The sequence below is a fragment of the Varanus komodoensis genome, unplaced genomic scaffold (assembly GCF_004798865.1).
Source record: "Varanus komodoensis strain SLA01 unplaced genomic scaffold, ASM479886v1 scaffold8, whole genome shotgun sequence".
NCBI lineage: Eukaryota > Metazoa > Chordata > Lepidosauria > Squamata > Varanidae > Varanus > Varanus komodoensis.
The window spans coordinates 17,104,609-17,124,435 of record NW_025336481.1 but is presented as its reverse complement, the minus strand read 5'-3'; the positions used below and the strand labels follow the sequence as shown (position 1 = coordinate 17,124,435).

The window sequence follows — 19,827 nt, the reverse complement described above, 5'->3', positions numbered from 1 at the left end:
AAAAATTAAAAGAAATAACCATCAATTTGCAAAAACAACAACAACCCATAATCCTCACTCAGTTCAAGCTGGCACAGAAGCCATCACAGGGCAATGCTCCTAGTCCTCCTCCTCCTCCACCACCACCCTTCTCTTCTCTTCTCTTGTCTTTTGAAAGGCCAACTGTAAAATACTTGGTCTAGCATGGGATGGCGACATCTTGTGATGAAAGAAAGCAACGACAACATGGACCAGTCCAGCGCCATCCTTTGTGTATCTTGACAGATCTCGTAAGTTCTACAACCCCAAGCATTGTCCAGACAGCCATCCTGAGAGCCTAACTTAAGGGTCCCCACCTGGGATGGCTGTGCACACATATTTTGATTTAGTTAAGGGTCTTTCAGGTAGGTGTTCTTTTAGAGGACTATAAATCAAAGTTTAGCTGAAAAATTTGAATGAATTAATCCAGATGCTTTGGACTTCAGCTCCCAGCATTGGACATGCTGGAAGTGGCTCCTGGGAGTTGAAGTTGAGAACATCTGGCCCACATCTGCTATAAACCATTGGTCTCATATTAAAACCAAATGTAGAGGGGAAAACAAATTAACCATGGGAGAACTTCTACAGCAATATGTGTGCCTCCTTGTCCTGTATTGTGATGCACAGAGGTGGTACTTAGTGTGGGGCTTCCTAGTCTGCTTTCTGTGGCCTTCAACATTCCTTCTCCATTCTCACATTCCTAGCTCTGGGTGATCCCTTTATCTGCCACTTTTGATCAGCTGTACTTAAGCCCAGGAACTTTACTTACTTGATCATTAGAGATTGACAGTGTAAATCCCCATATATCTATTCAGAAGTTTGTTCCAATTAATTCAATGAGATTGGTGTTCAGCTCAGTTTGTATACAAGTGTGAAACCTTAAAGAAGCTGTTGGAACTAGACTGGCTTATTTTGGCATTGAGGGTTTTTAACATTCCATCAGAAAAAGGGGCTCCCAGGTACAGCACTTTACATTTTGTTTAATGTTTGTTCCAGTCCATAACAGGAAATCTTCCACCTGTGAATAACTCAAACATATGCTGTTCCCTTAAACTCACAGGTTGCACATGCACTGCAATGGCAGGATGGAGAATATGCACAGTCTTGAAATAACCTATTAAACGAATTCTAAATTATTTACAAATGATAAACAGAGTTGTGGGCTGATAGGGATTAAATGATAGTTACCTCATTGCTCTCAAGTTTTTTTGTTCTTTTATTTTTAAAGCCCACAACAATGCCTGGATGGGCGATCCAGTGATGGGATTGCAGAAGAACACAAAGCTAAAAATATTTTTAAGGTACAATTTGATATATGGCTGGCTGGGTTTGAGACACTTGAGTTCAGGTAGTTCCCATGCTTACCTGGATGGCTGGGCTACCTGGGGGTTGGGTTGGGAGCTCTGGCAAGGGATTTCTCAATTCCTGACCCTGTGGACAGCTCTGGTTACATAGATAACACTTGGGGCATGACTAGCCCCAAGAGAGCCCTCTGGGCTATTGGGGTGTGTGTGTGTGTGGGGGGGGTGTATTAGCCTACCCACACTTAATGCTGGCCAGCCAGGTATGTCCTACAATTTGGAACGACCTAAGGGTCTAATGGGGAAAAGCAGGGTGTTCTGTCTGGGGTACATATCTTAGCTGGGTTGTTTGTGGTGTGTGTCTGGTTTTTTTTTTTTTTTGGTATTTTTCTGAATGGCATGAGTGGGTGTCCCTCTTATCACCATTATGCCAGCTGTAAAATGGATATTTTGTTGTGCTTTGTGGGGACAAGAACGCAACATGACCTTTGGGCCTCAGACTCTCTCAGTATCATGATGAAGTTACTAATCTCGAAACCTGGTTGGTTTCCTTTCTTGAAAACTGAAGCTGAAGCAGAAAGCTGTGGATTCAAAGGACTCCACCCCTGCCTTGCACTTAGGTTCTTGGGGAAGTTACTTTTCTTATAGCCTTCCTGATTTGCCTTCTGGGAAACAAATGTTTTGTGACACTGGCTACACCCACCACAGCAGCCATTTTTATGCATGGGCAAGTCTCTTCCATGACAGCCATTTTTTGAATCTCTGGAAATTCCAAATGTGTCCATAGACTGCAAGGGGTTAGGGGCCCCTATCCTATATCCTCAGCAAATAAATCTGGGCCACGTGGTTATATATTACATATGAGAAGCCAAAGGGAATAAAAAGTTAATGTGACATGCTTTTAAACAATTAAGACAGCTATTATTATGTCTGCAATGTATGAGTCTTTCTCCAGCTGAAGCTTTCAGGGCTACATAATAAAACCAAATGCAAAAATATCAGTGACAAAACACAAAACAATGAAAATTAAAAGCAGCAGCAACAATAATTTTAAAAGGAAGCAGCTGAAACATAGAAACACATAATATTAAAATGCACCTTTAGACATATTGCTAAAAATAAAATAAGCAGCAACCATTTTAAGGCCTGGGAGAATAAAAGGCGTTTACTAGGCACTGAAGGCAACAGGCTGGGTCACCAGAAAACAGGCCTAGTTGTGACACAATCAGTCAAGAAGTTCACCTGCACAAGCTCTCATTTATTTGAATGTAACTTTTACAAAATAATTTCCCAGTGTGTTGTGACACAGAAAACTTAATTCAGGAGAGGAGAATAGGTTAAATGTGTTATTACCTCCACAGAACACAGAAATATTAAGAAATGAACATGAACTCTACGTGGTTTGCCTGATTGCTTCCATTTTAATGAGTTTTCATTATTTATAAACAATCCTAAAGAAAATAGAGATCAAATTAAACACCAGATAAGAATTAAGGAACTGTTGGAATAAACAGGAGAGGGTTTTTCCCTTGACAGTCAGAAGTAACCATGTGCTAGATACATTTGAAAGCAAAAGCCAAGGAATTGCCTCCTATTTGCTTGCATCCACCCAGCCATAAACACAAGGGAGGAAAGCATCATTTTTCAAAGCAATGCCACCAGTTAAAAGCCAAAAGTGTCTACAGCGCACGGCTGCACAACAGCAAGGCAACGATCCATATCTCTTTATAGGTAGAGCGACTGCAGAACAAATTGCCTCAGGTTGGCAATACAGATAAATATGAGTAATGACAGAGCTGCATGTTGATACACAATGTAATGTTATTTCACTGAAAATGTGTAAGACTGTAACTAATGCTGTAAGTACAGATTCCAGAGTAAATTGGGTTTCTTATTCAGGCTCTGCAGCACCTATGAGAGGGATGAAGGAACTAAGTAGCTGTATTTTATTTTAAGCAGTTTAAATGCAAATTGATTTAAAACAACAGCATATCTGACTTTCATAAATGCTAAGAAATTATTAAAAGATTATTACTTTTTGAAAAAAAACTTGACTGCATTTGGCACAGAAATACAAGGAGAAAAAACTCATACAAAAAGAGATTTCTCAATCATTTTTCAAGGCCTACAAGTTGAAAGGAAAACAAAACAGCCATATCAGAAATGTCAGCACTTACCAGTGGTGCAGATAGGTTGTGCCTTTGGTCCTTTTGGGCCACCCTTGGCCATTTCAGAGAAAGGTAAGTGGTGAAGGTACTGGCTGAGCAGCCCTGTGTCTGCTACCTGGGCCCACCTGGATTGATATGGCTCATTGCTGAATCCTTTCTTACTTTAAGCATTTTGGAGTTAGAGGTCAGCTAGCCATAAACATGCCTACAGAAGTTCAGTTGATTATTTTTACTTCAGTATATACATATATATTATTTTCTTATAACAAAATGGCATTTATTATTTCCAATTAATGTGGGAGTTAATTAGCAACATGGAAGAGGAAACAAACCATTTTATTCTTCTAGTTATAGCATTATATTCAAATGAGTTTAAAACAATCAATCAATAAGCATTTCTTTTTGGCATATGGTTGGTTGGCTTTGCAGTAACATTTCAAGAATGTAGAATCAGTTGTGAAATATGGAATGACAAGGAGAGGAGAACTGCTAATTATTTGCTTCATAAATGAAATACTACACATGGCCATCCAAAGTCCCCTTTCCCCACAATATCATTAAGGTCAGGCTTAATGGAGACTGCCTGTGAATGGCCAATGTACCCATCAATACCAAAATAGAAATTTACCGGCCAAGCCAGCAGAATCCACATAAGGGAGCTTTGCAGACCTGCCCTGTTTCAGAAATGAGCATTCGCACTCATTTCAGGGCCTCTTCGTAGAAATGATAACTCTCTATTCTGCAAGCAGAAGATAATCAACAGGTTTCCACTCATGGAATGGAGGCAGTAGAAGGTTCTGCTCGAGAGCAAATTCTATGCATGAATTGACATAAAACAGCCTAAAACAAGCAGCATTCCCCAGCCAGCATAGCTCACAGAGGTGTAGTGGGAATTGTAGCTCATTTTTCAGTCTAAGCATGCATAGGCTTGTGTTTTCATTACAAGTTTCTAAAATTAGCTAGCTGCACCACTGAATGTAATGAAGCTTAGAAGAGGAAGACTTTGAAGTGAAAAAGTAGAGGAGTTTTACAAGGTGTTCCAAGTACTAAATCTAATTTGGGCAGTGCTATTGTTTTAAACTGCTGATTCATGTAAAGTATCATGAGAGCTGAAAAGTATTCTGCTCTGTTTAAAATACATTCCTGCTTTCATTTAAAGGAATCATAAACTACCTAGCAAAATTAGTTCAAACTCATTGGTCAATAAACTCTTAATAGAACTGGCACAAAATTATGTTGTCTGGCACTAGCAAGGCTGAGATAAAATTGATTCCTTAAGGAACAGAAACTGCAATGAGAAAGCATCTTAACAGTGATAGTATTAGCATTTTAAGGACAAGGGCTACCAAAGTCACCCATTTATTGCAATTGTTTACTGTGATATGCCTGCCAAGTTTGCTGGAACCAAACAAATGAGGAATGGAACAGAAACTAAAATGAGGTGGTGTTAGGTATTATTGTCCTAGGAAATTGCAAAATCGCAGTCTAAATTACAATGGAATGTATTTACTAGAGTTGTTCATTACTCTCTTTGGTATTTCTTGCAAAAATTTAGTAAATTTTCCTAAGAAGGGATTAACTTTTTAACAAAGACAGTAGTCTTGTGTTTCCACAAATGCTAAAGATTAAGGACTTTCATGGTTTGTGGCCAACTTTATTCACAAAACATTATGCAAGAATATATTTGTTAACTTTTAAGATGCTTTTGCTGCAACAGACTAACATAGCTACCTTCTGGAAACCCTTTTAAGAACACATGAAATGGGTACAGAGCCTCTTTCAGATCAAAAGCCATATCCATTTTTGAAGAGGTTCCCAGGGGCAACATTCTTGTTCTGGGCAGATCCAGGATCAAAAGACAAATCAAAAGACTGCTAACAAACCAAACATACCAGCATAAACTAGATTAATGCCCTTATTGTTAGTAATCAAGGCCTAGAAAGGCACTTAAACCTTTTAGAATAGAGAAGAAACTGATCAAAAGCTGGGAAACCATGCAATTATATAGGGGGTGACTGTCAGTGACACCTGGAGGGCCAGATTCCCATGGTTCATCACCCCAGCTATGAAAAGATCAAGAGCTAAACTAGTTTAATAGCTTGTCTGTCTCAGTACTAATGATAAAAGAACCATTTTATGAACATCTGTACCCATATCTTTTGTTTCTTTTCAGTTTTGAGGGGAGTTTAATTGAAAAAATTAAAATATTGATCAACAATAAACATTTAAACAATAATGGTTTGCAGCCCCATATGGTTTGGCTCTTCTAGGCCAAGTTACTACATAAATGCTGTAACTCTCCACATATTTACATACAATAGCGTCTATTAAAACCAATGGTAGCTATTTACCAAAAAAACATGGTTAAGGAAGCAGCTGCAGCACATTTGCTTTCAAGTACTTGATTCTAAAAGCCTGGTCTGACTCATAGTCATGAAGGATAGGGTAAATGATCTGTGTTTGTCACAGCCAATTAAAAGATCTAGACCATGCAAAATGTACTAAATGCAGTTGGTTCAGCACTACTGGTAGGTACAGTACAGAGGATTATGGTTGTCACCCTAAACATGGCATAGCTAGTGAATACAATAGAGTTTAGTTCTGCTAAACCGTATCCAGGCTTGCACTGCTAAGCATATAAAAGTATTGTTGCACACCTTAATACTATGCAAGGGTGCCATTTAGAGCATTGCTTTGGATTTATGGCTAGTAATAGCCCAATTTCTTATCTGTGGAAGACATTATTAATGCAAGTTAAAGGAAGGACTTGGTTGCTATCTTTCCCAGACAATCATTTGATCATTTGAAAACCCCAAAACTCCAACAAGTTCTTGTTTTTGAAATTTTTAAAAATCATACTCTAATGACAGTTGTAAATACTGAGCTTTGGGATCAGCTACCCAAGCAGAACTGTTCCATAAGGACCATCCATAAAATATGCCAGACTCTTGAAAACCATGCTCAGCCCTGCTGTCACACTTTGTCCCGTTTTAACAAATAACCAATCCTTCTTTTATAAATGTGTTGCTGTCTCTGTCCCCCACTTTGGGAGGTAATATAAAATGTGCACACTCCATTACCCAGTACTCAAGCTGTGGATTTCACTCTGTTCCTGACTGGGATGCTTAAAGTCTTGCTTTGCTTTGTTTTAATTTCCAGAGGCTTTTTTCTTTCACCAAGTTGGCAATAACCATTATTGTTGTGAGACCCCTTTAAAAGACAACACCCCACTTCCTTATTATAAGTCAGGAGCAGGGAGCTTCACTATCCAGCCTGTGGTTTCTTGGACAGCAAATGAGATTGGAAAATGGCTTTTTTCAAGATGAATTGTTACATAAGTCTGCCAACTGCTGGATGTGTGATACAGCAAATGTTTCTTTCATCCATTGATTTTGGCAATGCCCAACAGCTGCTTCCCTTTGCGATGTTATAATACAGATACATTTCATATTAGAAAACTCTTATTTAACTTCTTGGAATCTAACACAAGGTCAATGTAAATGGATTTTCTGTGTCCTTGTGGCAACTAAATAGTTGGTATTACAACATTGGAAGAATAAACACACGATGAGGCAATGAATTATGGATATTTTAACTCTTACAATCAGTGAATGGATGGTTAGACACTATGTACACATGGATATATTTAGACACTGTGTACACATAAAGATGGGGACATTCAGCTTTCCTTTGCTGAAGCTTATGCACAAGTAAGTAGAAGCTTATTTTACTTACAATTATACTTCCTTATATACATATATGGATTTGTTTATTACAAGCACATACCTAACCTTTACATAATTTGACTATTTATATTTTGGGTTTTGTTGTAACATATTGAAATTCACAATACAAATGTATTTTTAAAACCTAACTGTTGGTGTGGTGGGGGGCACAACTAGGGAGTATTAATTATCCTCTTTCCAGCTGTTCTTTCCCAAAATTGTATCGCCTTTAGGCTTCTGTGTTTATAAACCAGCCCAAGAGTAAGCCAAGTGGCTACAGGGCAAGCACCTCTAAAGACACCTCCAAAGCACCCAAATGACACTTGGGGGCACCTATCAGAGGATCCACACCACCTACAGGTCCCATTTCAAAACACATTAAAGTCCTATTGGCTTTCCAATATATGAAACTGGAAGCAAATTTTATACATGCCAGCTCAAAAGAAACTCCTCCTGTACTGCATAGGGCTTGCCTCCTTTGTGCTTAAAATTGCAGTCTTAGGTTGTAATCCTGTGCCCACTTAACTGTGGAAAGCCCCACTGAACACAAACTTTCCAGTAGAAATGTATAGGATTGTGTCATTGTTAGAAAATTTATCATATTAGGAGGCACTTGCGGATTAGAGTAATGCAATTTGTGGTTTCACTAGAAAGCATTAATTATCAATTTTGCCCTTTTTTAATTGAAGATGTTAGGTTTTCTAAAGCGATTTTTACTTAAACTAGGTTAAATTAGGAATTACTAAACAAATAAAAACCAACGGTCAGCTTTAGTCCAGAGGTCGCTAGCCTTGACTGAGAGAGCAATCCTGAATCTGCTTCCAAGTAAGTGCTGCGTGAGCTTCCACAGGATTGCACCCTCAGTCACGGAGACGCAACCGCTCTCCTCCTAGAAACCAGGCAGCCAATCGCGCCCTCATTTCCCCAGCGCAGCTTCTCAGTCGCGCAACTCAAACACACGGGGCACGCTGAGTGGGAACGGAACTGCTAGAGCGGAGGTTCCATTAGCCGCCGGAAGTGTGGGAGAACCAGACACGTAAGTGCCGGTCGTCACGGAAGGGGCCATAGAGCTGAAACTGGAAAGAGGTTCACGTGGATGAAAGAAAAGAGGCGTGGAATATGTCGGCTTCGCTGCTGAGAAAGGGTCTCGAGCTACTGGAGACGACAGGAGGTAACGGAAAGCATTGGAGGAGAGGTTGAAAGGGGACGAAATCCTGTGGTTTTTTAGTTTGATGAACCCATTAGGAAGCTATCCTGTGCACATGTAGTCAGAAAAAAGCCCTATAATTGCTAGCATTCCCCAGCCAGTTGGTGCTAGCCCTCCTTCTGTCTAAACATGTATAGGATTATGCATTTATGACGCAGTTCTATGCAGGTGGAGACGTAAAAAAAGCCCTACAGCTTCCAGCACTTTCAGATAGCTGACTGGGAAATTCAGGGAGCTGCAGGGCCTTTTTCTGTCTTATTATGTACAGAATTGTGCTTTAAGTTGCTCTCTCCTCACCTCACTTCTCTGTCTCTACTACAGTGTCCTCTTCCCAGCCCAAAAGAGCAGCCACCACTGCCCAATCCAACAAGCAGTTGCTGAAACGGACGAAAAAGAAGAAATTGTTCTCACAGTCCAAAAGAGAGACATCCACAGTCAAAGGCAAAGTCACCAAGTCTGCATTAGGTGAGAGTTGCGGAGGTACCATTGTGCTGCAAAGCACCAGTTAAGATGCAGCAGTATTATTTGCAGCATTGTAAGATATCATTGGTGTACATTTTAACATTCTTTTATGATATGGTGTAGTTAGATTTCTGTGATGCACAATTTCATGCTCTGATTTTCTGTATATGAGATAAAAATGCTTTCTAAATGGCAATTCAAAGAAGTGTTTGAAGCAAAAAAGTAATTATTCAAAAAAGGTATAAACGAGTAAATAATTCCACTAGAGGCAACTTACCTTAGTGTTACCCATTCTGAATTATTCCAATGTAACTGCAAAATATTGGACATCACACACACAACCACCTGGATGTTAGCATAGTCATGTAAAGCAATCTTCTGAGCAAACAGTGCAGTATTGTCAATCAGCAATACTTTTCTTTGGCCACTGCCAGGCCCATGGGCTCATGTTCAGGCATACAACAAGCCCCTGATGCCTATATCATTTGTGGTAAGGTCCAGCTGTCCTTGAGCAACTCAGTTTATATAAACAGTGAATGTATCTTATCTTACAAATTGGGGATACAGAAATCCGACTGGAAGTCTATATCCTCAGGCAAAACATAAATAGTATTTTTCTACAGCCAGTGCTGGTATAAAATTCCATTTCATATATATGAAGAAAATGTGAATGGTATGTGTTAACATACCAAGAGGTTATATTGAATCTCCAGGCACCTGTCTGTGTTTTCCATTTGCCTGCCACAGGGTTGCACTGTATTTCTAAGTAGGCATTCCTATGATGTACTCCTAGATAAGTGTGTTTCAGGGAGGGACGGCTGAGGAGCCATAGGAAACTTTCTATTTCTTTCTGTGTGAGTAAAAAAGGGAAGCTGGTGGATGGAGAGAGCCATAGTATGACAGAAGAAAACTCTACCACCATTATTGACCCAGCTGTTCCATAGATTAGGTGAGGAGAAAACAGGCTGTTCTGGGTCATATTATGGGCTTTCGCAATTCAGGACCAATTGTTCCCCAGAAAGTCTCCCAAATTATGCCAATTCTGAATCTGGCATAGTCAGTTCCTTCACAACTGTAATTCTCCATTCCCTAGTGCAGCCCTACCGGACACCCTCCAGATGTGTTGGACTTGAACTCCCATATGGAGGGTATGGTAGGAGTTGTAGTTCAGTATATCTAGAGGGCCTCAGGTGGGGAATGGCTGTCCTGATCCCTTTGCTCAACACACTGTATCACAGAATTTGTGATTAGCCCATTATAGGCCTAAAATAATTATCCACATTAGATGGTTTTATTATTACTTTGCATTTATTCTCAGCATGGAGTTAACTAGCTAGTTGATTATGTCTCATAAACAATTCTAGTTCAGCCAGCAAAGTACTATCTTAACAGAATTGTGTGTAGTATTCAGAATATAACCCACACTGTACCATTTAAAGGGCAAGAATTTTGCCTGGCAGTATATATGCCAGGCCTGGTGAAGGCAGAAAAAATTAATGGGATAATGTTGAATCTTACCCAGAACGAATATTCCCAAACACACCTTGTGCATAATCACACACTTTCATTTTGGTTCTTTCCCAGAGGAGTATAGGAAATGTCAAGCTATTGACCACTTTCAGGAGAACATGCTGTACATGATGAATAATCAGTTTGTTGCAGACAGCACTATCACTCAAAAGGTGGGCCTGTTTTCTATTTCTTTATAGTTTACAATGGGAAATATAGCATACTACTGCTATATTTGGCAGTGGGGTGAACACAGGTACATGTGGAAAACTAGGAAAGTTCTGCAGTTCTACTTATGCTATCAAATGACGCCTCAAAAGGTTAGACCACATGTTTGAGTGTATAGAGAAGGGACAATGTTCTTCGTATGACTCCATGTTCTTCTGCACGTCGCAATTCCTACTGCCTTTTTCTTTACCATTCTTTCCAAACTATTTCAAACTCTCAACTATCAAATGGTATCTTCAGATAAAATATTTAAGATCACTGTCTCTTTGGAAATAATCTAAATGCAAAACCCTTGTGGTAATTGTGCTGCCTTATACAGGGTGGGCCAAAAAGTACCATCAAAAAAGTAGGTATACAATACTGATGGAAGGACTCACACTGTGGACAAACTGAAGGAGTTCCTCTTGCAAGCACTGGTGCTAACTGGAATTTGTGTCAAAGTGTTGCAATGTTGATGGAGCACATTTTGAGCACCTAAGAGACAAAACATGACCCAGTCCGTACAGTTTATCTACTTTTGGACCACCATGTATATTAAAGATGATATATCTTCATTACTGTGAAGAGTCTTACCCACTGTATGGTTCCTTTAGCCCTTAAAGTGACTACTGCTTCTATGAAAACAGGACATTGATATATTTTGATAGAAACCCATTGGAAATACAGGGCTGTGTTTACATTGCACTTAAAAAAAACTTATATAAGTAGAAAGGTAACTCAAATTCTACAATCTAGGGAACTAAGGGTGCCATCCTATGGCAGCTAGACAGTCTATATACCCATAGGAAAATTGGAAATCTCAGCTCAGATCTCAGAAATGCACTCCCAAGATTGGAGCTGGAACTCCAAATTCAGAGTACCATCTTCCAATCTCACAGCAGGTATAGAAAGAACCTCCACTGCTTAGGCATTCTGGGAGATGTGGAGGGGGAGGGAAAGAGTGAAACTCTTGCAGAATATGATGTGTCCTGGCAGCACCTCAGCCTGGGTACTTCATGAGCTGCTGCAGAAGATTTGGACAGCCCAAATCAGCTGTCTAAGTCTTTGGCTGGTTGGAAGAAACACTGAGGTAACCTTGACCCCTGTGCTTTTCCTGCACTCTATAGGAAGGCTGAAATCCTCTGAATTCAGAGGTTTATATTAGTAGTAGTAGTAGTATACTAATTTTCACCCATAAAGATTATCAATGCAGTGGAATCACATTTGTAGACAGATCGTACTGCTTTTACAATAATGGAGCCTATCAAGGCTTTAGAAATATTTGCTAAATATTGTTACCCTGCTAGAAGTAAACTCTGGTCAGTTCTGAAAGGCAGTCCCATCTGATAATAGATGATGATCCTGACATCTATCCAGCTCCTACTCTAGCTTTTGAAATCTTGGTGGGCATTAACCATCCACATGCAAGTTTCCTTTGACAGCTAGACAGGTAAAATGGAAAAGTATCATATTTCGGGGTGCTGAATTCTGCACCCAGCACCAGATTCCATACTTCCATGGTGCTTGTGCAGAATCATGGGATCCTCCAACATGTTTCTCCCAACACACAGTGTAGCATTGCTAACTGCCACTTGCTCTTCCATTCCCAGTGATTCTGTCCATAGCCAATTTCAGAGTGCATGACAAAGACATGCTATAGATTTGGGGGTGCAATCCGAAGCCCTTTTGAAAACTGGACCATAAATGAAGTTTTGCAGTTGTATAGAGTGTAGACTCCCGGGGGACTCACTCTGATCAAAATGAGGACTTCCTTGCCATTTTCAGCACTGCGTACAAACCCTGGTCCCTGGTTCTTTCAGCAATGTATGCACAGATGTTTGAGCTGGAAGAAGTTGGATTGAGATTTGATAGGTATAACTGCTTAGGTGTAATGTTTCATTTGCTTTTATATTTTGTCTAAAGATTTTAGCTCAAAACAGAGGGAGGAAAGCAATAGACAATCCTCAAGAGAAAGCTAAGAAGAAGCCTGAAAGTACTGTGTTCACCGAGGAAGACTTCAAGAAATTTGAGAGAGAATATTTTGGTGGAGCTGGAAGATCCTGAGCAAGGGAACTGCCTCTTTGTTATACAGAAAGCATCAAAGATCAGAATGCTTCCTTTCTCCAAGTTGTTGGAAGTCACATTCACTGTAAGAAGCTGCAGCCGCTTAACATGTGTTGCTTCATTTTATGCAGCATTTTAGGCTGTACTTCAGACAGAAAGTCTAGAGCTCTCAAACACAGTGAAAGCTCACTGACACTCTGCCACTTTAATACTTCTGTTGTGTGAGAGAAAGTCTAGTGTAAAAGTCATTTCCACTTCACCAGGAATTATGATGACGTAAATGGATAGGTCTTACAGGCATGGGGAAGGGAACCAACTGTAAATACTGGGTTGGGGTAAAGTGCTGCTTAGGACAAGCATAGGACTGCTTTTGCTGCAACAGACCTACCTTCTGGAAAAGAGGGAAAACTAGGTTAATTCAAAGCCAGGTATCTTTCTGCCTCAGTCATCATTTGTATACAATGAATAGCATGACACTAGCCAAAATAACATGGGAATCTGAAGTTTATTGATGACTCTATGGAAGTTGTCTTCCACAATTGTACCGTTTGTAAATAGGTATTATCTAAAAATTTCATATAATTCCCCACTATATCTGAAAAAATGTCTCAAAAACTTACCAAGTTTCTGTACGTGGAGGAACTGATGCTGCAGTACTTCTGAAGGTGAACAGATTGAGGCAACTTGGGAAGGACACTGTTGACTCTTGCACAGATGCAAGATTTTTTTTAAAGCACTGTGTACTGTTCTGTAACAAACAATTTAAAGACAACATGCAAGGTTTATTTTGGCAGTTACTAGAAATTAAGTACTTGAATGGTGGTGGATAAATTTCCTTTATAATGTCCTTTCTAGAAGGTATAGTAGAACTATGTACCATTTAATTATTAAAATAGTTACACCAACCTAACCTATGTTTTGCTAAAACAAATCCATGTGAACATTTTGCAGCTATTTCAGTCTTTCTTCTTGGCCCTTGCTGATACTAAGCTGATCATTAGAATATGTGCATCTGTACCTCCTGCAGTCCACCTATTCCATAGCAAAGTAAATTGTTGTGTGCCTTATTCAAGGGAAGGTTTTCTTGTTAGTGCATTGTAGCAGAATGCATTTTCACTGGTGGAATGGGATTTCTCTGTCATCTGTAGCCCCCTTGTTCTTAGTCGCGAAGTCGTGTCCGACCCATCGCAACCCCATGGACAACATTCCTCCAGGCCTTCCTGTCCTCCACCATCCCCGGAGTCCACTTAAGCTCACACCGACTGCTTCATTGACTCCCATCCAGCCACCTCATGCTCTGCCGTCCCCTCCTTCTTTTGCCATCTATTGTTCCCAGCATTAGGCTCTTCTCCAGTAGCCCCCTATGCAACCTCAAAAATACTAATTTGGAGAGCATGGATGGGAGTGACAAGGAGCAGAGGCAAATGTTCTGTTGGAATGCTGGACCTTGGCTGTTGCATACACAGGACAAGGCAGCACCATTCCCAAACTATTATGCAAATAAAAGTTCATAAATGCTTATCTTTTTTTCACTTTATTGACCTTTTTAGTTCTGCCAGAAGAATTTATCTGGTTTTGATAAAGCTATCAGTTTTCTAATCAGTTTGGAGCCTAGCTGCTTTGTAAGCTATAGGTGCCTGAAGGTGTAATGCCACCAAGACATCACTGGTAGCATCAACTGTTTCTCACATGGTTTGACATCTTTTGGGCTCCAAGTTGTCCTTTAATGTTTTTCAATCTAGAGGTACTTAAATATTGTAAAGCCAATTTGTGGGAAGATTTTCTTCTAAGCCATTCCACAAGATAAAGGACATTATGTATCCACAGTGGTTGTTGACCTGTTCGTGTACTTAGTTGTGCCTGTGTAAATGTTACCTTAATTATGGTGCTACTTTTACACTGAATATCCTATTTTGTGTAGTCTTTGTAATAGAGGCTGAAGAAAGAAAAAAAGGACTTCCACTAGTAGAGGTTTCAACAAGATTAAAGTTTTTTCAAAAGCGTATCTGCTAGTGTGCAGTGCACGGTATCTGGGAATTCTTAAAAATTGCATTTACCAGATGCCTGACAAAAATGATCAATCAGTTTTAGGTGAGCTTTAAGTCTATATGGGAGTCTTTTAAACACATCTTAACATACTAACACTTTGAAATTTCCATGGAGTATAGTCATCTTCAATCCCATGTCAGCTTCTTGTCCAATTTCTCCATAACTAGCAGTAGATAGTACATTGAGAAATCTCTATCGTAAGAAAATTATGTACACTGCAAGTCTGAAGGTGCAGTGACAAAGCCAGCATTTCTATTCCGATCAAGTCTGCTAGATTTACTTGTGAATCTCATTCTAGACATGGGGCCATGGAATTCTCTGAAGGATTTGTGAATTCAAAGACATCTCACACATAGACCCTACAGTCTTAATTTGTCACACTAGATTAGTGGAAATCGTGAAAGCTCCGTAGGAAACCTATTTGGAAGTGTGTGTGCTCAATTTGGACTTAAGTTTAACCAAGCATGAAAACTTTGCCTTGCAAAATGCATACTGGTTGGGCTAACAGCCAGTACAAGTCCTTGAAAATTTTTACCTGTTCATACAAAAAAAACAAGAGAAAGCATAGCCAAGATTCAGGTTTCCATTACAATGCGGTCATTAGCTCCAGGAACACACTTAAGAAACTGCTTGAGGAGGTCTGTTCTCCAAACTATTGGCTGTACCTCTAATTTACTTTGAAGTTCACCAGATCCAGCCCCAAGCAGTTTGCTGATCTGGAACTGTGGTGCAACTTACATAAAATGAGAAATAACGTGTCTGGAAGTACTATTCCTAAGCTTGTAAAATGTCATTGCTTGGTTTTGCCCCAGAATGGCTTATGTCTGTAATTTTTACTTGAATTTCAGATGTTACAATACAGTTTGGTTGAATACGTGAAAGAAAAACTGCTCCGGATTCACAAATACTAGAAAATAATTTATTATGCAGCAATACATAATTTGCACTGGCTCTTATATACATGCATGCAGCTAGCCTATTCTGAGACTTTGACTTTTTTACCCTTGGCCTTGCGAACCTCTTCAATCAGATCTTTCAAATATTGAATTTCTTTGCTCAGGGAATCTGCTTTCTCCCTCAGGGTCTCATTTTTCTGTTCAAGTTCTCTACACTCCCCTGATAAAGCCTCTTGCTCTGCTCTTTTCTTCTGTCGATACCTTGTAGCAGCTGTCTTGTTTTGCTCCATCTTCTTCAATTTCTTGTCTATTCTCTTTTCTCCCTTCATTTTTAATGTCACTACATTCTCAGTAGGCCGATCGTAAGGTTTGGGCCGCACGAAACTATCATGCAAGGGATTAACTGACTGGCCATCACTGAGGGAACTAACAGAAGCGATAGGACTTTGCTGGGGTGACTCTGGATAAGATTCTGGGCTCAGGCATATTCCACTATCATTGTCAGAGTGTGCATCATCCTCCCTCTTACACTTGGAAATCAGGTCAAAGGGGGCTTCATTTTTCCTATCTCCTTCAAGAACATCTACTTCACTGCCTAGTTCTAAGCTTAAAGAATGGTCTGCAGAGGAGATGGGTGACCCTGGGGAGAAGGGAAGTGGTAACAAAGGGGTTAGTGGGGCTACCTGGTCTGCCCCAGGGGGAGACTCAGGGGAATGAATAATCGGTTCTGATATCAGAGTTGCTTTGTTGGGAATTTGTTGAATAGTAGTGTCAAACAGATCACTAGTGTCTGCAAATGTGGCCATGAGCTCATCTGGGGAGACGGTGGCTTCCAGGTCATCGATGCCTAACAGTGCATCGAAGTCAAACTCCTTCAGATCCATCTTCTCCACCATCCAATCCATGCCAGAGAAGGCATCCTCTGTTACAAAAAGAAAACACGTGAAAAAATACCTGTTATATTCCCTTCAAAAGTTATGTTGCTTTTAGTAATGCATCACTTTACTATCTTAATGCTTAACATTTACTTTCATAGAATTGCATCCCTGCAACACAAGTTCAAACAATACTCTTAAGTCCTTCAGTCTTACCCTGGCTGTCGTCTGTGGCATTACTTAAGCTATCCACAGCCAGCCAATCGGAGAAGCCCACTTTAGCCTTTTCGCTGGAGAACCCATGGTTCTCGGCCACCTCCAGGTAGTCATCTAGGAGCCGCAGACTGTCCTCAGCCACCAAGCACGGCTGGTTGAAGGGGAACTGAATATCCCCCAACAACATCCTTGTGTTTGAGATGCTCATTTTTGCCAAGTTTTAGTACTTTGTCGTCAAAAAGTGTGGACAAATAGATGGTGTCTTTGTCAATTACAGCAAAGCTGCTGTGTGATTCCTTGAAAAACCTGGAGAAAAACCAAAACATTTTTTTAGTTACATTTTAAATGGTAATTTTTGCAATAATTCAGATCATCCCCACAACAGGACAAGAGAGACTATACATGGTGATAACGCAAGAAATTGATACATCTTTTAAAGGGAGTTATTGCCACAACATCTAGATCCTATCAAAGGATATGGCCTATGATAGCCAACAAGCTCTCTTGTGCAACAGCGCCAACTAGGACTTCTTCATGAAAAATTCCGTAAGGCAACCCACTCAGTTACTCAGAACCATACATGGTCAAAGCCAGTTACAGCTCCACCCACTGTCAGTCTGATTCACTAGCAGTAACAGAAGCAGCCATTTCATGAGCTACCCACTCCACACGTCTCCACTCTATAAACAGGCCACCATTTTGTTTCCTGCCACGTTTCCATTTCAGTTACTCAGACTAAGCTTGATGATCAGGATCTCTTTCTAATCAAGGCTGACCACCAGACACACGGGTACCAAAGCACTTGAATTCACATCCAGTGATAAAAGCGAATGAATTCCAGAAGTGGCTATACAGAAAACCAGCTCCAGGTTTTCCTGAAGGTCTGTCCTCAGGTCTGCCCTCTCAGCCCTTCCCTGGAAGCTCAAAATAAAAAAAAAAAAAAAGGCTTCCAATCTAGGTCACATCGGTTAACACAGAAAAAAGATATATAAGAAAAGTAGCCACACTGTTGTGTTCCCTACCCGCTGTGTCTGAAACTTAAAGCCACTATATATCACTTTATTAGCATCTAGTAGTTTCCCTAACACTTAACCTGTACTTTAAAAAAAAAAAAAGCTTTAGTTGACCAATTCCGCCTGACAAGCTGCTACTAAAAATAGTTGCTGTCTTTAAAAAAGGAACAATTTTGCTTAAATAATTGCTTAAATTATACCTAGAAAAGCACACAGGGCTAATAGTTTTAAATCCCAGCGGATCGTCTTAGACATGGAGGGAATTCAGTCTACCTCCTAATTAGCCTGGGAAACCCAGAAGCGCATTAATCGAGCATCTGCTTTAGCAAACAAATTTGCCCCCAGTTTTCCCAAGAGGAGTCCCACATCTACTGCGACACCCACGCCCTGATTGCCCCCCTTCCTCCAAGTAGCCCTGCTGCGGTGAAAACGAACCATCCCAGGCCGATGCTATCACGTCCCTCTTACTATACAGTTCTGCTTAGACACTTAAAATTTCCTCATAGATACGTGGGGTACAAAGTATATTTTCCCTCAAGCGCATTAACCACTAGATATGGTCGTACTGTCGTTTCTGCTTCTACAGCTTGTTTAAAAGTTTTTTACCCCCCCCCCCCAATCCACCCTGTCCAATACCTGTCCCCCAGCCCTCCTCGATACTCACGCCATGGTTGCAGATGCCTGGAGGTGCCGAGGCCGCGGCCGCTGCTGCTGCGCCTCTGCAATGGCCAGTGCCGCTTGCGCTACCGCCCCTACCATGCCATGGCGGCGGCCGCAGTAGTCAAAATCACTCCCTGCTTGGTCGGTCAGAGCGCACCCAGCAAACCGAACCCAGACAACTATAACAACCACTTTTTGTATCCAGACAATAAGGGCGTCGCCTATCGTGTTTTCACTTTATATAGTCAGCAAGATCCGGCAAAACCATCTTCTCACAGAAAGAAATCCTTCCGCCAGTCATCTCCTGGATTAAAACAGTTTCATTCAAGCAATTGGATTTCCTCGTACACACTTCTAAAACTCTGGAGAGCAAGTGAACAGTTACGCAGAGTTTTGTGTCTCGATTCGCTTAATCCAACTCAGAGGACCGCGGAAGAATCCAACGCACTATACTGTGTTATTTTCCCTTAAAACGATCTTCGGCGCTTCAATTAAGGTCACGCCACGTGATGCAGAAACGGCCGTCTGGCTTCCTATTGGCTTCTTGAGATTACTGCGAAGCCGGCAGGCAGAATCGGTGGATTCCGGCACTGGAGGCACGTGAACATCAGCATTGCGATTGGCTGATAGTTCCCTGTGCACGTGGACTGCGAGCTTCCATTGGCTTAGAAAAGCGAAGACGGCGACACTTCCAGTAGGTAGGCTGTTTAGGAATGGAAAGGGTGGAGCGGTATTTTACTGGCGACGTCCACGCTGCTTAAAAAAGGCAGCCGCCTCAGGTGGCGGGGAGCTGTTTGGTCGCATTTCCCGAAGACGCCATTATTGTAAGGGGTGAATGTAGGGAAGGCTCTCTTCTATTTTGCTGTTTTTTTTTTCCCTTATCAGTTTCTTCTCCCCACTGTCCGCTGCTGAGGTCCACGAAGGGAACTCTAGAAGTGGAACGGTGGGAACTCTGTTCTCACAGACAATAATCAAATTCAGATGGCACAACTTGTGGCGCTTGTGGGTGTCAAGCAGCAAGTACAACTACTGTTTAGTTGCATCTCTGCATGAGTACCAGCAGTCCTCAGGGATCACCCACTTTTATCAACCATCAAGAGGTTTGGGGGGGATATACAAGATGACTACATTCATCTCACAAGAGAGCCAAAGTGATTTACATGGTCTTCTTCCTCCCCATTTTATCCTGACAACAACCCTGTGAAGTAGGCTAGACTAAGTAAGTGACTTTCCTGGGGCCTAGTCTGAGCCACCACACCGTACTTGCGGCTGTCATTCCTGCCCAAATGCAGCAACTTGTTTCCAAGTATAAATTCTGGGGTTCCTGCCTGTCATCACCTTTGGGCCTCTGTATGGTAGCAGATAAAATCACTGCTTCCCCTGTGAAATGTGGCTTCCATTTGCGGATTCAATAGGGATCTTTCATTGGTTAAATAATACAATCATTGACACAAATC

General features: G+C 40.9%; 2 protein-coding genes across 2 annotated transcripts; one reads left to right on the top strand and one right to left on the bottom strand.

Moving 5' to 3' along the window:
• The first annotated feature begins 8,196 nt into the window (after positions 1 to 8,196).
• Positions 8,197 to 13,571, top strand: RPS19BP1 (ribosomal protein S19 binding protein 1). Its single transcript, XM_044455206.1, has 4 exons — positions 8,197 to 8,383; positions 8,741 to 8,884; positions 10,466 to 10,563; positions 12,521 to 13,571. The coding sequence occupies exons 1-4, from the start codon at positions 8,332 to 8,334 to the stop codon at positions 12,659 to 12,661; spliced, it is 435 nt and encodes a 144-aa protein (XP_044311141.1). The 5' UTR covers positions 8,197 to 8,331; the 3' UTR covers positions 12,662 to 13,571.
• A 2,044-nt stretch (positions 13,572 to 15,615) lies between these two features.
• On the bottom strand, positions 15,616 to 18,738 carry ATF4 (activating transcription factor 4). Its single transcript, XM_044455205.1, has 3 exons — positions 18,375 to 18,738; positions 16,698 to 17,003; positions 15,616 to 16,528 (listed from the first exon to the last, which is right to left on the bottom strand). The coding sequence occupies exons 2-3, from the start codon at positions 16,903 to 16,905 to the stop codon at positions 15,687 to 15,689; spliced, it is 1,050 nt and encodes a 349-aa protein (XP_044311140.1). The 5' UTR covers positions 16,906 to 17,003; positions 18,375 to 18,738; the 3' UTR covers positions 15,616 to 15,686.
• Between the last annotated feature and the right edge of the window lie 1,089 nt (positions 18,739 to 19,827).